Raw genomic sequence first — 15,438 nt, forward strand, 5'->3', positions numbered from 1 at the left:
GGTCTGATATCATTTCTTCGTAAAATGATAAAAAAAAGTTTTATTGAAAAATATAAATATCTCTATTATCTGAACATTTTCGCTGATAACTTTTTTATTTATAGTTCTACGACAAAAAGTTACTGCACAAAAATTGTAGAGAATTTAATTTGCAACAAATAATGTTAACAATTTTTTTTTATCAGATAAACAGTTTAAGAGATATATCGTATAAACCATATCTTCCGCTATTTTCAAGATGGCGGCCGTGGGACAAGGGTGGCCACCCCACAAACTTAGTGATAGCTTCACACTAACCCCCTCTACACATCAAAAAAATAAAATTGCGTCCTCTAAGAAATGCAACCCCAAAAGTAACTTTTCAATGGACTAAAGAAATTTGCACAAAAGGGAGATCAATCTATATTTGCCAGGGCCCAGGAAAACTGCGACATAAATAAATATTTTTAACAAAAACCAAGTCTCGGTAACTCCGTTCAGTAGTTTTGACTTTTGGCATGATTGACTAACAAATATCCATAATACTGAACATATTATGTAAAGATCCAAACTCACGCATATGATAATTCTGAAACTTTATTATTATATCCACTTATGGCTTATAAATACTAGGTAACCTCGGCTCATGCTCCCATCACCATAGTACCTTGTTACCTAGCGATATAAAAATCTTGTTCTATTCCAATTATTCGTTTTAGACCGGGAGATATTGACACAAAATTTCGAGTCATTTGTAACAGGATGACTGACAAAAAGAAAAATGATGGTGTGAACGCTGGTACCGGCAGCTTAGTCGCGTGGGCGTTAGTCGAACTCGTCGGAAAAATAGCGAAAGTCAAACGATTTGTAACACAAAAAGTTTTAGATTTTAACGATAGCCCATAAAAAAGAAGTAGGCGTTAGTGTCATGCCATACTTTTCCGGTGTGACTTACAGCCCGCCATACCGACGCGAATGGGCGTTTTTCCAAAAAAAACAATTCAACCATTTGTACCAGGCTAACTTTTGGACAGGTACCTAACCATCATCGTGCAGCCATTTACGAAAATCATCATGCCATACTTTTCGGACGATTCCAAATGGTCGCCATACCGCCGAAAATCTGCAATTTTTTTTTTCCCGCCGAACGAGTATATTTTATTCTATGTTATTAACCTACATGTCCATCTTATTTTTCTTATAATACGATGTCATTTTTGTAGCTAGGTAACCTATGGTTTCTGCTAAGGGTTTCTAACAAAAAAATTTTAACAGACATCGAACTCCTAGACCAAGCGTCTTATAAATACTGAACTCCTAAAACGATTACTCAAATATCGCAGAGATACAAAAGCCGTATCAGTTTTCGTTCTATACATAATCCACTTGTTGCAACTGCTAACTTTAGGGTGGCGAGGTAACCATGACAACGGTGCGGCCGCACTACCTCCACACTCCCACCTCTCAACAAGTCAAGAGCAGAGTGGGGCCTGCGTCACCGCGTAATTACTCTTCTAAAGCTTTTGATGAAGTGGAGCTTATATGGGGTGAATTCAAAAGCAATGACCCATATCGGTCTCATGTTGACTTTTGATATAATATTCTCATATAACATGGTTATGATTATTACCAGTCATAATAAACACAGAATAAAAACTAGGTATCAAAAAAGAATAAATATACATAATATAATTATAAACAGTTTTTCCTTATTTTTTGCTCGTTTATCGTTTTGAAATTTACCATGTTAGATGGGTACCTACTCAATCATTTTATCACTATTGTAGCATCAGAAACATTAAATATATCGTTTTATGGTTTTATCATATTATTTGTATCATCAATAATAATTGTCAGTAAGTATACAGGTAAGTAGGTATACTGTCCCATTGTTGGTATACTAAGCTCAAAGGAGGTTATAGTTTTGCATACGCTGAGTAAATGAAAAATACTTATAAAATTCCAGATGCATTTTTTTTTAAATAGATGAATTCTTAAAACTCTGTGTGAACATTGAACACCCATAATAAGCAACTCGCCCAACTTTGCCAGCAGCACGTGAGCTTATGAGCTATCGTTTAAGATTATGTTTTCATAGCCAAATGCTCACATTAGAGAAGCGGTATATGCCGACTGCGCGAAGCTAGAGAAGAAAATATGGATTTTAGGGAAAAATTGAGAAAAAAATTTTTGACGTAATTTCGTTGTTTACGTATTTTTTACGTGATCAGTGTATGCAGGAGCAGGAGTGCATTTTTGGTCATTTATTTTTGTACGGCATTGTTATCGATACAACCATGAAAAATAATAATCTGACAAAAATAAGCAATTTTTCGGTGCATTATGCGGCAAAATAATAATATAAAACCAAATTTAACTAATAATTACCATAGATAGATTACTCCTTAATCTTTAAATGGTACCAATTTTTTCGTCGATGGTTTATAATATTGTAAAAAATAATTTCCGTTGCCTCTTCACACAAAATTGACAATATCGTGCTGAATAAAGAAATATTTTTCTTTTATTTAATAAAATAAATTTATTTATTTAAAAATATTATAAGTAAGCAGACATGTCCAACTCAAAAAGATAGAAAAAAAAAATCTATCAAAATGTTACAAATAGGCTGAGAAAAAAATTAAAATCAAATCTTATTTTTTCACATAATATTTTGTAACGCGTGATACTTATTGCATTGAAATAAGGGTTATTTTATTGGTCACTATCTTGATTTATTGCACAAAAATTTGTAATGAAATATTTTAGTAATTTAGTCTGCGCCATAATATAATATATCGGGTACCTATCGGTAATGGCACAATATGCAGATACATACAGTAAGGAAACTTCATACAAAATGTTCGAAATGGCTCCCCCCCCATCAAGCGTGTTTACGAGGGTATTGAGGGGGATCGATAGTAGCGGGTGACACATCCACAGATTTTGAACATAGTATGGAAAAAAGTTTAAAGTGATGTCAATTCACATTAAATAAATATCGATTGTTTCAGTTTGTAGCCCTTTTAATAAATATATTTGTAAATACCATATCTGACTACAAGTTAAAAAGAGACTATTTTTTAATTTCTATAGATATGGCAGTATGAGTTTTAAATTATGTTGACATATTTTCTATCAAAATGATAGCTACAAATAGTACCTATTAGGAGTCCAAAGATCGCATCTATTTTTTACGCAATCTAGAAGAGCACGAAAATATAAAAAAAGGAAACCTTAAAAAAATCTTGTTTAAATTTATGTGCATAATTACGTAAATATTAGGGAAGAAAAAGATAGATATTATAATTATTGTATTTTTATCGATACGTGGCGTCTCCACTTTGTAAAGCACTAAGCCTGTCAAACTATTTTCTTTTTCTTCCTAAAACAAAAAGGTAGAGGTTCTATGCTCGTATAATAATAATTTTAATTTATTTTTGCATATTTTGTGTTTTTAAATTTAATTTAATTTATCGTTTTAAAAATAATTTAGTAGGTATACCTACATACAAGTATTGTAAATTCTGGTTTAAAATAATTATTGAATATATGTATAATACAAATATCAAGCATTATAAATAATTTAGGTACATTAAATAGCCTTCGGCGTCCATAACAAAACTAGATTTCGAAATATAGCACTGATAAAAACGTATTTACTTTTACAAGCTGTATTAATTCGGATTGTTTCTTCTTGTAAATTCATATTTAGGCTACACCATTTTTGTATTTTAACGGGTTTTAATCTCCAAATTACCACAAAATCAACTGTGAAAAAAAGCAAACAGAAATATACAGGCCGAATTGATAACCTTCTCCTTTATTTTTCAAGTCGGTTAAATATCAAAAAGTAACAGCCCTATAGCTATACGTCATAATTTCATGGGGGGGGGCGTTTCCTAACTGTATGTACGTAGTATATACGTACGTTTCAACTTGTACGTTTCTGTAACGCTGGGTGAATGCATGATTCAGACCAAAAGGGATAAAAGGAGTTAATTAATGTTTGATGTTCTTTTAATAATTTCATTAAGGCTGTTACACGGTTCAACGACCTTGACGATTCTGTAACTACATTTAAATTTGTTTTTTTAACCGCCCCCTATAATATACACCAAAGATTAAGGAATTGTAAAATGTATCGTAATGTGTTTTTTTTAGGGCACCCGCCTTCACAGGTTGTTCGAGCCACGTCTTGATTTTAGTCCAGAGACATTTTTTCCTTTTTTTTTCAATTTTTAAACATTTTAAAATACTGGTACATATTATTGAATAATTTTCAAATAAAATTATAAATTCTTAATATAAATATCAAAACTACTATGTTAAAATTCAATAAAACTCGGCACAAAAACATTTAGCTCAATCCTATATCACAGTTAAACTAATATCACACACTATTTCTTTGGTTAATTAAGACTACAATATGCCTACAATGTTGTAGGAATGCATCCCTACACTTGTCCCCCAGGGCGAAAGGCAGATTCCCACCCGTCATTGCCATGCCCAATTTTTTCTCAATAGCATATATATTGCTTGCAAAAATTGGGCACTCGAGTGAGCAACAGTCTCCTCAACTCCGGGCTGACATAGACACGACGGATTCTCCTTCAGCTTGAATCTGTTCAAGTCTTAGAAGGCGAATCCGCCGTGTACAGACAGTACTTATGAGGTGTGGTGTATAATGTCTATTTTCCCGACTACCTTGTATGCAGCAGCAGCGCTTGGTAAAAAGAGCTTCGTGACTCCGGCCGTTCCTCCTACATCGTATCTCCTATCCCATTCGCTGATCGTATCCTGTCTCAAGATACGCTTGACGAATAAAACAGGATATCGTAATGTTTTAGTGGTTTCTACTTAATTTATGCTCTCTGAGAGGCAGTAACATATGAGATTTTGTAAATCTAATGTAGGAATCAACCTTATTAAGCAAGGTCTCTACTACATGACCCATTCTGGAGACCTTAAGATGACTAAGCAAGTAATTATAAGTTCTAGAAAGAAGAACAGTTAAGAAAACACCCGTTTAGAAATTAATCTTATTCAACACGGACTCTACTATATTCTGGAGACCTGATGATGACTAGGGTGCAGAACATCTCACCTACAGAGATATTAAAGATGGAGATAATTGACGCAATTCTATGGAATGGTCTCTACCATGTCATGGTGTATATATTGGTAATGATGACCAGGCAAATGAATTTAGCGTTCTCTGTATATCTCTAGTCTACATACTAGTAGGAATATATGCATGCAATGATGCAACCTACACAGAAAAAATTAGGGGAACGGACAAGAAATCACGTTTTTCTCGACTTATTATATATATTTTGAGTTAGTTAGTTACAAGTTAGTTGTAAGTGTTTGTGTGATATCTTGATAGGCACTGTAGGTTTCAACCATTCAACCCATTGACCACCGAGCGGCCCAATTAGACCACGACACAATAGATTTTCTATTGTGTCTGTGATTCCGGGGGCTGAGGGATCGCGTCACGAAATAAGTCCCGTAAACGCGGTGCTGTCGGCGCCATAATAATATTGAATTTAAATACCCCTACATTTAGGGTAAATAGATGTAAAAGAGTCATTTAAAAAACCACTTCGTTGTTTGTGGGGACGTTTAATTATTTATTTTACGCTAGTGTATCGAAAACATAGCGAATAATTAAAACAGTACTATCACAGGTACTATATTACGTACAACAGTTTTCTATCAGTTATTTAGCACCCGTAGTGTAGATGGTAATGGTTTGTGTGAAGTATAAATTATTTGCACATATTTATTTAAGTATTTCAATAAAATTCTTCCTTTTATCAGATCCTACATTTTCTTTATTAAATGGTTCAAGCTTGGGTTCAAGTAATTACAATGGTAGAGTGGGAACTTCCACATTATACAATAGACCCACACTTGGACCCACTTAAATTATTTTAATTTCACATTAACGTGGGACTTTTTTCGTGGCAAATTTTTTCAATTGGCAACATTTATTAAAGCATTTTTAAAATTATCGCTCTACGCCTATAGGGGCCATAGAATCTTTAAAAAAAATCCCAACGACAGTTGACACTGGACTGTCAAATTACGTATTATTCTGTCAAAATTAGATTTCCTCGCCTCGCGCTTCCACTGCCCTCTCCCCCTATTAAGAAAGTTTAGGTTCAAAGTCTGGGTCCAAATTATCAAGTTATTATTTAAATGCAATTACTGTTTTAATTCTTCTGTTTATATAATAGTTTTACAAAATGTCGAACAGTAAAATGTTTAATGCACTAAAAATCCTGAAACATCGCAACAATGTTAAACTTTTTAATGGTAAGTATTTTGTAACTTTTTAACTTTATGCAAACTATTTATAAGAACTATATATCGGTATTAGAAAACATTAGAAATATATGGTTCTCTTTTAATTGTGTTACTATAATAACTTCTGTATTGCTTCAGAACTGCATAGCAGAACCTTCGCGGCTGCCGCAACTTCAAACGTCCACACCAAGTGCAAATTAGTTAACGGGGTTTATGTCGTAACTATAGACTCACCCAATGTCAAGGTGCATCCAAAATCTACCTATGCAAACTGCAATTTAAATATGCATTGATTTTATTAGATTTTACACATCACTTATTCATTTTTAACTGCATGTAAAAGAACTTAAAATTCCAGAAAAAAATAATCATAGCTTTTTGAGATTAACTATTTGCATTTACATAGGTACATTATTTTTTTTTCTGTAATGATTACGATATTTCCTAAGCCATTTCAGCAGCCATCATATAAAATATATCTATATCTAATAATGATATGTTGTTTAGGTAAATTCGCTGAATACAGCTGTAATGGATGAAGTCAAGAACATTGTAAATGAAATAGAATCAAATCCAGCAATTGAGGCAGCTGTATTAATATCGGGTAAACCGGGATGCTTCATAGCAGGCGCTGACATTGGAATGATTGAAAGCTGCACAACAAAAGATGAAGTTGTAGCTTTAGCCAAGAGTGGTGAGTTGTTATGTCACATAAAAAACTATAATTTTTTTTATATAAATATAATGTACTAGTAATCAATACTATTATTTAATATTATAAATGCGAAAGTAACTCTGTCTGTCTGTCTGTTACTCAATCACGCCTAAACTACTGAACCAATTTTCATGAAATTTGGTATGGAGATATTTTGATACCCGAGAAAGGACATAGGCTTCTTTTTATACCGGGAAAATGATGCAATCCCGGAAATCCCATGGGAATGGGAACTATGCGGGTTTTTCTTTGAATGCGCGGGCGAAGCCGCGGGCGGAAACCTAGTCAATAATAATTGAAATTGTCAGAACAATACTCTTGAATACCTTTTTTTCTAAAATAAAGTTTGTCAAGTACCCACAAAATGCACAAAATAATTGATCATCTCTACACATGTAATCTTTTAAATACTTTACTTTTACTACTTTGTTAGTGCAACAACACAATTGAAAAACAATCTTAGATGTCAATCCTACAAATATCATGTGAAAGTTTGTGAGAATGGATGGATGTTTAACATAAATACAATAAAGTATTTGCCGATTAATAAAAATGAATTTTCTCAAAGGCCTAGTGTGCAGGCTTATACCCCTAACCCTTATAGGAAATTAGGGTTATTTAAAATGGTATTACTTCTAAAGCTACTGTTACTTTGAAACTTTGTTTATTTAGGTCATTCAATTTTCCATCAAATGGAAAAGTCCCGAAAACCTTACATAGCTGCTATACAAGGAAGTTGCCTTGGAGGTGGTTTAGAAACAGCACTTGCCTGTCATTACCGCATTGCAGTTAAAGATTCAAAAACTGGTTTTGCCTTACCTGAAGTTATGTTGGGTCTACTGCCTGGTGGTGGTGGAACTCAGAGGTAATAAGGAAAATATTTATTGGTAGACTATTTGAAGACTAACTAACTTCCTAGCTTATCATAATGTACTTTTTATTTTTAACAAAATTGAATTTGTCATAAAACAAAAGTGAAAAAAATTAAAAAACCTTAAATATATTTTTTTGTAATTTTTAGGATGCCAAAATTAACTTCAATTCCTACCACTTTGGACCTCGCTTTAACAGGAAAAACAGTAAAGGCTGATAAAGCTAAGAAATTGGGAATTGTAGACTTGCTTGTTTCACCACTGGGACCTGGTAAGATTGTTAGATTTACTTGCGATTTTTTGTATTTAACTCTCAATCTTAGCATTCCTGTAAAAAAAAAGAATCCGATTTTTTTATCCGCCAAATGTTTTATCAGGTCTCGGACAGCCACAGGAAAATACAATGCAATATTTAGAAAAAGTTGCTATCCAAGTGGCTAAAGATATTGCTTCTGGAAAAATGAAGATTGAAAAGAAAAAGGGGCTGATGGACAAAGTTACTGGTACCGTAATGCAGTGGGACTTTGTAAAGAACATTATTTTCAATAAGGCCAAAGAACAAGTCATGAAGGCATCTCGGGGTCTCTACCCGGCACCTTTGAAAGTAAGTTTGTACTAAAAATTATATATTTTGTACTTATATACTGTGATAGACTTAAATGAATGTCTTTGGCAAAATTTTCATAATACAGAATATGTTACTCAAACAGAGTATAAATGGTTAGTAGATTATGTGTTAAATTATAACAAATAAGCATAATTCTTTTCTTGAAAAAATATTCTAATATCTCTTGCTATTTCTCTATTTACAGATTTTGGAAGTAGTCAGGGTAGGAGTAGATAAAGGCCCCGTTGCGGGTTTTGAGGCAGAAGCACAAGGTTTCGGTGAATTGGCCATGACTCCACAAAGCAAGGGCTTGATCGGCCTCTTCCGTGGACAGACTGAGTGTAAGAAAAATAGATTTGGAAAGTCACAAGTTGATGTCAAGACAGTAAGTTGATTTTCAAAGACATTTTTTTTTTTGCTAAAAAAATGTTATATAACCTCCAATTAAGACGCATGTTTATGTGGAAAAAATGGAAAAACATATAGAATAACCCAATCTTTTTTATTTTAATTTTTTTTCTATGGATAACTGAATTTATCAATCTTTTTGATGTTTAAAAAAAATCCATGATGCAATCAGGTATAAATGACACATTTACACATTCTAGATTGGTGTGCTTGGAGCTGGTTTGATGGGTGCTGGTATAGTCCAAGTGTCAATTGACAAAGGATACAATGTAGTGATGAAGGATGCTACCAACGCTGGTCTTTATCGTGGCATGGGACAAATACAGACTGGCCTTACCAATGCTGTTAAACGCAAAAGGATTAGCGCGTGAGTATTCAAAATCATTTTTTATCCTTTTTTTATATGTTTTTGTGTTGACAAAAAATTTTTGAAACTCATTTTTTTAAGTTCGGACTGTCCATTGATAGTTTTCATAAAAATCTTGGAGAAACTTTTTATTATTCAATGTTTTTTTTTTTTTTAGTCTGCAGAAGGACAAATATATCTCCAATCTATTACCGACATTGGATTACTCTAAGTTTAAGAATGCGGATTGTGTAATTGAAGCTGTGTTTGAAGACATTAATATCAAACACAAAGTTATTAAGGAGATCGAGGCAGTGGTGCCGAAACATTGCATCGTGGCCACCAATACCAGTGCTATTCCTATAACGAAAATCGCAGCTGGTAGCAGCCGTCCTGAGAAAGTTATTGGTAACTATTTTTTTATGTGATTGAATCTTTAACTTGAAAAGGTGAGAAATGGTCATATTTTTCCTGTTTTCAAACTAATTTTTTTACGTGTGTGTTTTTGCAAAGCTTAATTTAAGAAATATGTAATTGTACCAATAACAATTATGTTGCAGCTCTTTTACGTAGAAGTGGAGTCAAAATTGAACTCCCATTTGGTTCTAGGTATTGATATATTTCGCTATATTTACAAAAACAGGTATGCACTACTTCTCGCCTGTGGACAAGATGCAGTTGCTCGAGATCATCCGTCACCCGGGCACCAGTGATGATACCGCAGCCTCCGCTGTCGCAGTGGGGCTGCGCCAGGGCAAGGTGGTGATCACCGTGGGAGATGGACCCGGCTTTTATACCACCAGGATCCTGTCCACCATGCTTAGCGAGGCTATTAGGTGAGGTTGTATGACTATTAAACATCTTTTATAGCATTTATTTTGTACTATGACTATGAGCTACTAGCTGTTCCCTGCGGCCTCCTGCGTGGTTAAACAAAATCCTAATTAGAAAGAGATGATAAGATCAAATTTCTTTCAAAGGCTTTATGAACTCATACTATTTATATACACAGGCTGTTGCAAGAGGGTGTCGATCCGAAAGCTCTGGACAACATGACCAAGGAGTTCGGTTTCCCAGTGGGCGCCGCTACTTTGGCTGACGAAGTCGGAATCGATGTTGGCGCTCACATCGCTGTTGATTTGGCCAAGGTACAAAATAAATACTTATTCAAGTCCTTTTTTTATGCTATTAGATAAATTTGTTTGAAACTATTTTTAATTTATTGATTAATTTATATCAGAAACATGTAACTTGACTTGACTTGTTTTTTTAATGCACTGAAACTTAATGAGCTAGCTGATAATGAGCATATAAGTTGGGGTGAATTCCCATTATATATTACCTATACTATGTCCCATTAAATAAATTTTAAAAATTAATAGACATGTTTTTGGTATCTAGAATTATGTATGTTTTATAGGCGTTCGGTGACAGAATCAGCGGGGGTGACTTGAACATAATGCAAGACTTGGTGAAATCCGGCTTTATGGGCAGGAAGTCGGGCAAAGGTTTCTACATCTACGAGAAGGGCAGCAAGAGCAAAGACGTGAACCAGGATGCTGTGCAGCTTTTGAAAGAAAAGTATTCGCTCGAGCCACGCGGTGCTGCTACCGTCGAAGATCAGCAGCTGAGAATGGTTTCTAGGTGAGGAAATTATGCATTTTTTTCATAAAAAAAAGAAATTATTATGGATTTCTGTTGCAATCTATTCATTTTTTGTTGATAATTTCTTTTTTTTTTTTTTTTGCATTACATAACGCAAGAAGCGATTGCGAAGTTTTATTATCGTTATTTTTTAACATGCCAAATTTTAAAATGCCAACTTTTTACAGATTTGTCAATGAAGCGGTACTGTCGCTAGAGGAGAAAATCTTACACAGCCCGCTCGAGGGTGATGTCGGTGCTGTTTTCGGTCTTGGGTTCCCGCCTTTCACTGGAGGACCTTTCAGGTATATCAATAGCTAGCTTACCGCCCGCGGCTTCGCCCGCTTTGTCTAAAACCTAATAAATTATATACTAAAACCTTCCTCTTGAATCACTCTATTAAAAAATCTCTATGTATAAAAAAAAACCGCATCAAAATCCGTTGCGTAGTTTTAAAGATTTAAGCATACAAAGGGACATAGGGACAGAGAAAGCGACTTTTTTTTATACTATGTAGTGATTTTATAATACTTTTAATTGTACGCTAATAATATTTCTTTTATATCGTTTCCATTTTGATATTATTTAAATATTATATAAAAATTCCGACCGACCATAAAATGCGTTCACATAAAAGGGTCGCAAACAGTAAAAAAGGGGGTCAAATACTAAAATTTCAGGAACATTTTCATAAGCGAGTGTTTATCAATAATTGATATTATTGCAGTACTTTAGTATCTTCAATATTTATATAAAAAATATTTATTTTAGATGGGTGGACCAGTTTGGCGCGGACAAATTAGTTAGGAAGATGGAAGAGTATCAAGGCCTATATGGCGCTCCCTTCAAACCCGCCCAGACTCTCGTCGACATGGCCAAAGATACCAGCAAGAAATTCTACAAGCGCTGAATCTAAATAAGTGACGCTTGTAGCGTTGTATACTGCCCTCCTCTATTGTTCTTATTTTTGCATGTTCACAAATACGAAATTACTATATTATAACACGTGAATCGTGATATTTATAAGATTGGCGATGTTGCCGTTAAGAATAATGAAACGTTATATACCTACATAGAAATATTTTTGAAGATTTTATAATTAAGTGTAAGAGAATCTTAGGATATGTGTATGTAATTTTCTATTATTTATTTTGCTATTGTCTTCTGAAAAAAGTCTCAATCCGCTAAAATTGTGTTGATTACAATTTTTTTAGTTGAATAAAAAATAAAAATTCTATATTTTTTGTTTTATTGCTGTCCATCCGATTCCTAGTTATGCCTACGATGTTCCTACAATAAATAAATACAAGAAAGGCTGAATTAATATTGATGATTTTTGCCTATTTGAATTTGCCTTGATTTGCCTGGATTAGCGAGATGATTAAAGAGATCAATGTTTATTAAAATTTGCAGTGTATGTGTATGTTTTTGAACTAGAGCATTAATTGGAGTCATTACACCTGAACCGTTTTTAAATGGAACTTTATATACCATCTGCTTTTTATCATTTTTACGTGTGTTTTTACGTGTATTTTAATTTTCTTTAGCGCAGTTCCGGCCCAGCGCTAAAGAAATTTGCAACTCTGAATAACAGAAAGATCGCATGATATCCCTTGGTTGAATAAAATGTTTGTAAATCTGAAACTCTCATGAAAATCTAAAAGTTGAAAATCCAAGGTAATCTCAAGGAAGGTATAAAATTGCTTGTGCATGCGCCTTTTATTTCGCCTGAAAAAATTAAATGAGTTAATCGATTTCTCTTGGTTTTCTGAAATGTCAAATGTCAATTCATATCTGTCAGTTGTCAATTTAGTATTTACTTCGTGAAGAAAGTGATCTTAACACGAAAATATCGTAATTGAAATAAAGTTTTTTTAAATAATTCTTAAAATTTCTCAAGCTACTACAATACAGTAGTCAAAACTACGTAAGAGGTAATATATTATACAGTAATGTTTAGTCAATAAAACTGTTAATTATTACTAATAATTAAATTTTATTCACACAATTTTAGAAAGTTCCTAACAATTCATTCATTTAAAATATTATAAAACATATCGATAACCATATTAACGAATGTGTTAACAACTTTATAGAAACAGTACCTCTATACAAAAATGAATTAATAAACAATAAAATATTATAAATGTTATGTACTTCTTTCAGAGAGTTAGAACTGTGGTTAGAACTAGGCGTGGAATTGAGATATTTTCGAGAAAATCATAAGGTATAAAAATTGAAGAAACTTTCAACAACAACAAAAATGCTTTTAAAGTTAACTTTTATCAAAAATAAACAGCTGAAGAGACTTCTTGAACATGGTACATATCTGACAATAATATTTGTGTTAGTGCCAGCGTTTTTATATTTTGAACTATGTGTAGTGTTACCGACCGTGGTACAGGAGTGGACTATACCTTACTATTTACATTACACATGTGCAACATTTTTATTAATGAATATTTTAGGAAATATGATTTTTGGTATGTTCACTGACACTAGTATAAGAGGTAAACATTTGGACTCTGAAAACAAAGATGATTGGACCATGTGTGCTGTGTGTGAGTGCTTAAGGCCACCTCGAGCTTGGCACTGTGATACTTGTGATATTTGTATCTTAAAAAGAGATCATCATTGTACATTCTTCGCCTGTTGTGTCGGTTATTATAACCATAGATACTTTATGTGCTTCACTTTCTATATTTTTGTTGCAATGTTTTATTCTTTTTACTACAATATATTTTTCTTAAGCAAATTTTTAAAATGGAATCAAGGCCTTATTATAGGAAAGTTTGTGTTCCCACTTGCAACCTTTGTCATAGATTTTGGGGCTGAGAGTATTTATGTATTTTTAGTTGAAATAAATTTTATTGTAGGTGTGTTCACTGGTTTCCTGTTTTTTTACCATTTTAACAATTTAATCAAAGGCAAGGTGACACCTGAAAGAAAATCAAGTTCTAAGGAAATTTCATATAATAAGGGCTTAAAATTGAACCTTATTGAAGTGTTTGGATCTAAATGGTACCTTACATGGATCTCCCCATTTATAAATAGTCCACTGCCAGGCAATGGCATTGAATGGGCTGTTGAAAATAAGTGTCAATAACATAATTAATATTCTGAGCATAAAATGGCTTGTTTGTTGAAAGGTTTAACAATTTCTAACTTATTTCTAGTCTGATGTAGTGATTTTTGACAGCTAGTTAATCAAAACTTTTTCTAAGGGTCCAAAGTAAAAGTAGAAAATAATATTGTTATAGGAAAAGTCCATATTTATTAATAATTTATATTATAGATTATTATTAATATTATGTAACCATTTACTGATGAACTTATATTATCTCAAATGCACAATAATTATAGCTGCTGCGCTTAGTGTGTTAAGTTTTTTATTGATTTAATATTCTTAATAAGGATAAAGATAAATTTTATGATGTTTCATACATTTCAATTCAATTCAATTTCATTCAAGCATTTAATCTGAAGGAATAAAAATGAATAGGTACTGCCTGCCTGCTCTTTTCATTATATATAAATGTAATTAATAAACATGTATTTTTAAACTTATTTTTTAACTAGAAATTATATTATGAACTATGTTTGTGCCAAGTATTGGTGCTTGTTTACAAAAATATTGTCATGATTATGTAGTATGTGGTACTTACATTTAAAATTATTAAAAACAATAATAAAAAGCCTATGTACCTGTTACTCTGATACATATTAAGCTACATCATTGCCATCACTTAATAAAAACTCGTTCTGTTGTTTTTGTGTGAAAGAGCTACTAACATACATACATTCTCAAACTATCAAATTGTAATTTTAGTAAATTAGGAAAAAGACATGTTATGTATGTGGATTGAAAATGGCACGAAAAATTAAAAAAAATACTGCATTACTAATAGCACAAACTTACATATAGAACTGCATAAAATATGTAAATAAATCTATTATGTATTCAAATAGAATTAATGCATATTATAATATTCAATCCATATATAGGCTACATACTACAGATTCAGGTCTTTAGGAGTGCTCTATATACATAATACATACCTAATTATGTTGGTTATTTTATGTGCCTTGATAGAGAAAATAATTATGTTTAATGTCCGTCCATTAAAAAGCTATAAAGTTTTCAACGTGTTTTTATTTTTCATGATTCGTGTTTTATATTTTTTTTAACATAAAATAATTAGAACATATCGGTAGTTAGGCTTTGCATACCATACAATATAATATCATTACCATAACTAATTATTGATTAATTAAATTCAAAACTACCAATACGACAAATAGCTAATCTAAAGGTTATAAATTTACTTATATTGTACAACCAGTGTCTATGTTTTTTTTATTACGTAAAGATAACAACGGTAAAGGTACTTAGTCGTAAGGATAACTTTCAGAAATTCCACTAAATTATAGATTATTTCGACTTGAAAGGTACTTATATTATTTATTAACTGCACTCTGCAGGCGCTTTATTGTGGACTAAAAGCAATGTATTGCAATGAAGTCAATAGAGTGTGATTAGTAGAGAATACAG

At 32.6% G+C, this 15,438-nt stretch overlaps 2 protein-coding genes across 2 annotated transcripts; both read left to right on the top strand.

Annotated features, from left to right (window-relative positions):
- Positions 1-6,108: 6,108 nt before the first annotated feature.
- Positions 6,109-12,123, top strand: LOC123706116 (trifunctional enzyme subunit alpha, mitochondrial). Its single transcript, XM_045655274.1, has 14 exons — positions 6,109-6,303; positions 6,433-6,539; positions 6,802-6,988; positions 7,682-7,874; positions 8,031-8,152; positions 8,259-8,485; positions 8,694-8,873; positions 9,097-9,263; positions 9,421-9,650; positions 9,886-10,078; positions 10,255-10,390; positions 10,663-10,886; positions 11,075-11,191; positions 11,658-12,123. Exons 1-14 carry the CDS (start codon positions 6,234-6,236, stop codon positions 11,794-11,796), a joined length of 2,292 nt encoding a protein of 763 aa, XP_045511230.1. The 5' UTR covers positions 6,109-6,233; the 3' UTR covers positions 11,797-12,123.
- Positions 12,124-12,708: 585 nt separating this feature from the next.
- On the top strand, positions 12,709-15,028 carry LOC123706120 (probable palmitoyltransferase ZDHHC24). Its single transcript, XM_045655282.1, has 2 exons — positions 12,709-12,820; positions 13,053-15,028. Exon 2 carries the CDS (start codon positions 13,150-13,152, stop codon positions 13,990-13,992), a length of 843 nt encoding a protein of 280 aa, XP_045511238.1. The 5' UTR covers positions 12,709-12,820; positions 13,053-13,149; the 3' UTR covers positions 13,993-15,028.
- Positions 15,029-15,438: the final 410 nt, after the last annotated feature.

This window comes from Colias croceus, chromosome 3, assembly GCF_905220415.1.
Source record: "Colias croceus chromosome 3, ilColCroc2.1".
NCBI classification, from domain to species: Eukaryota; Metazoa; Arthropoda; class Insecta; order Lepidoptera; family Pieridae; genus Colias; species Colias croceus.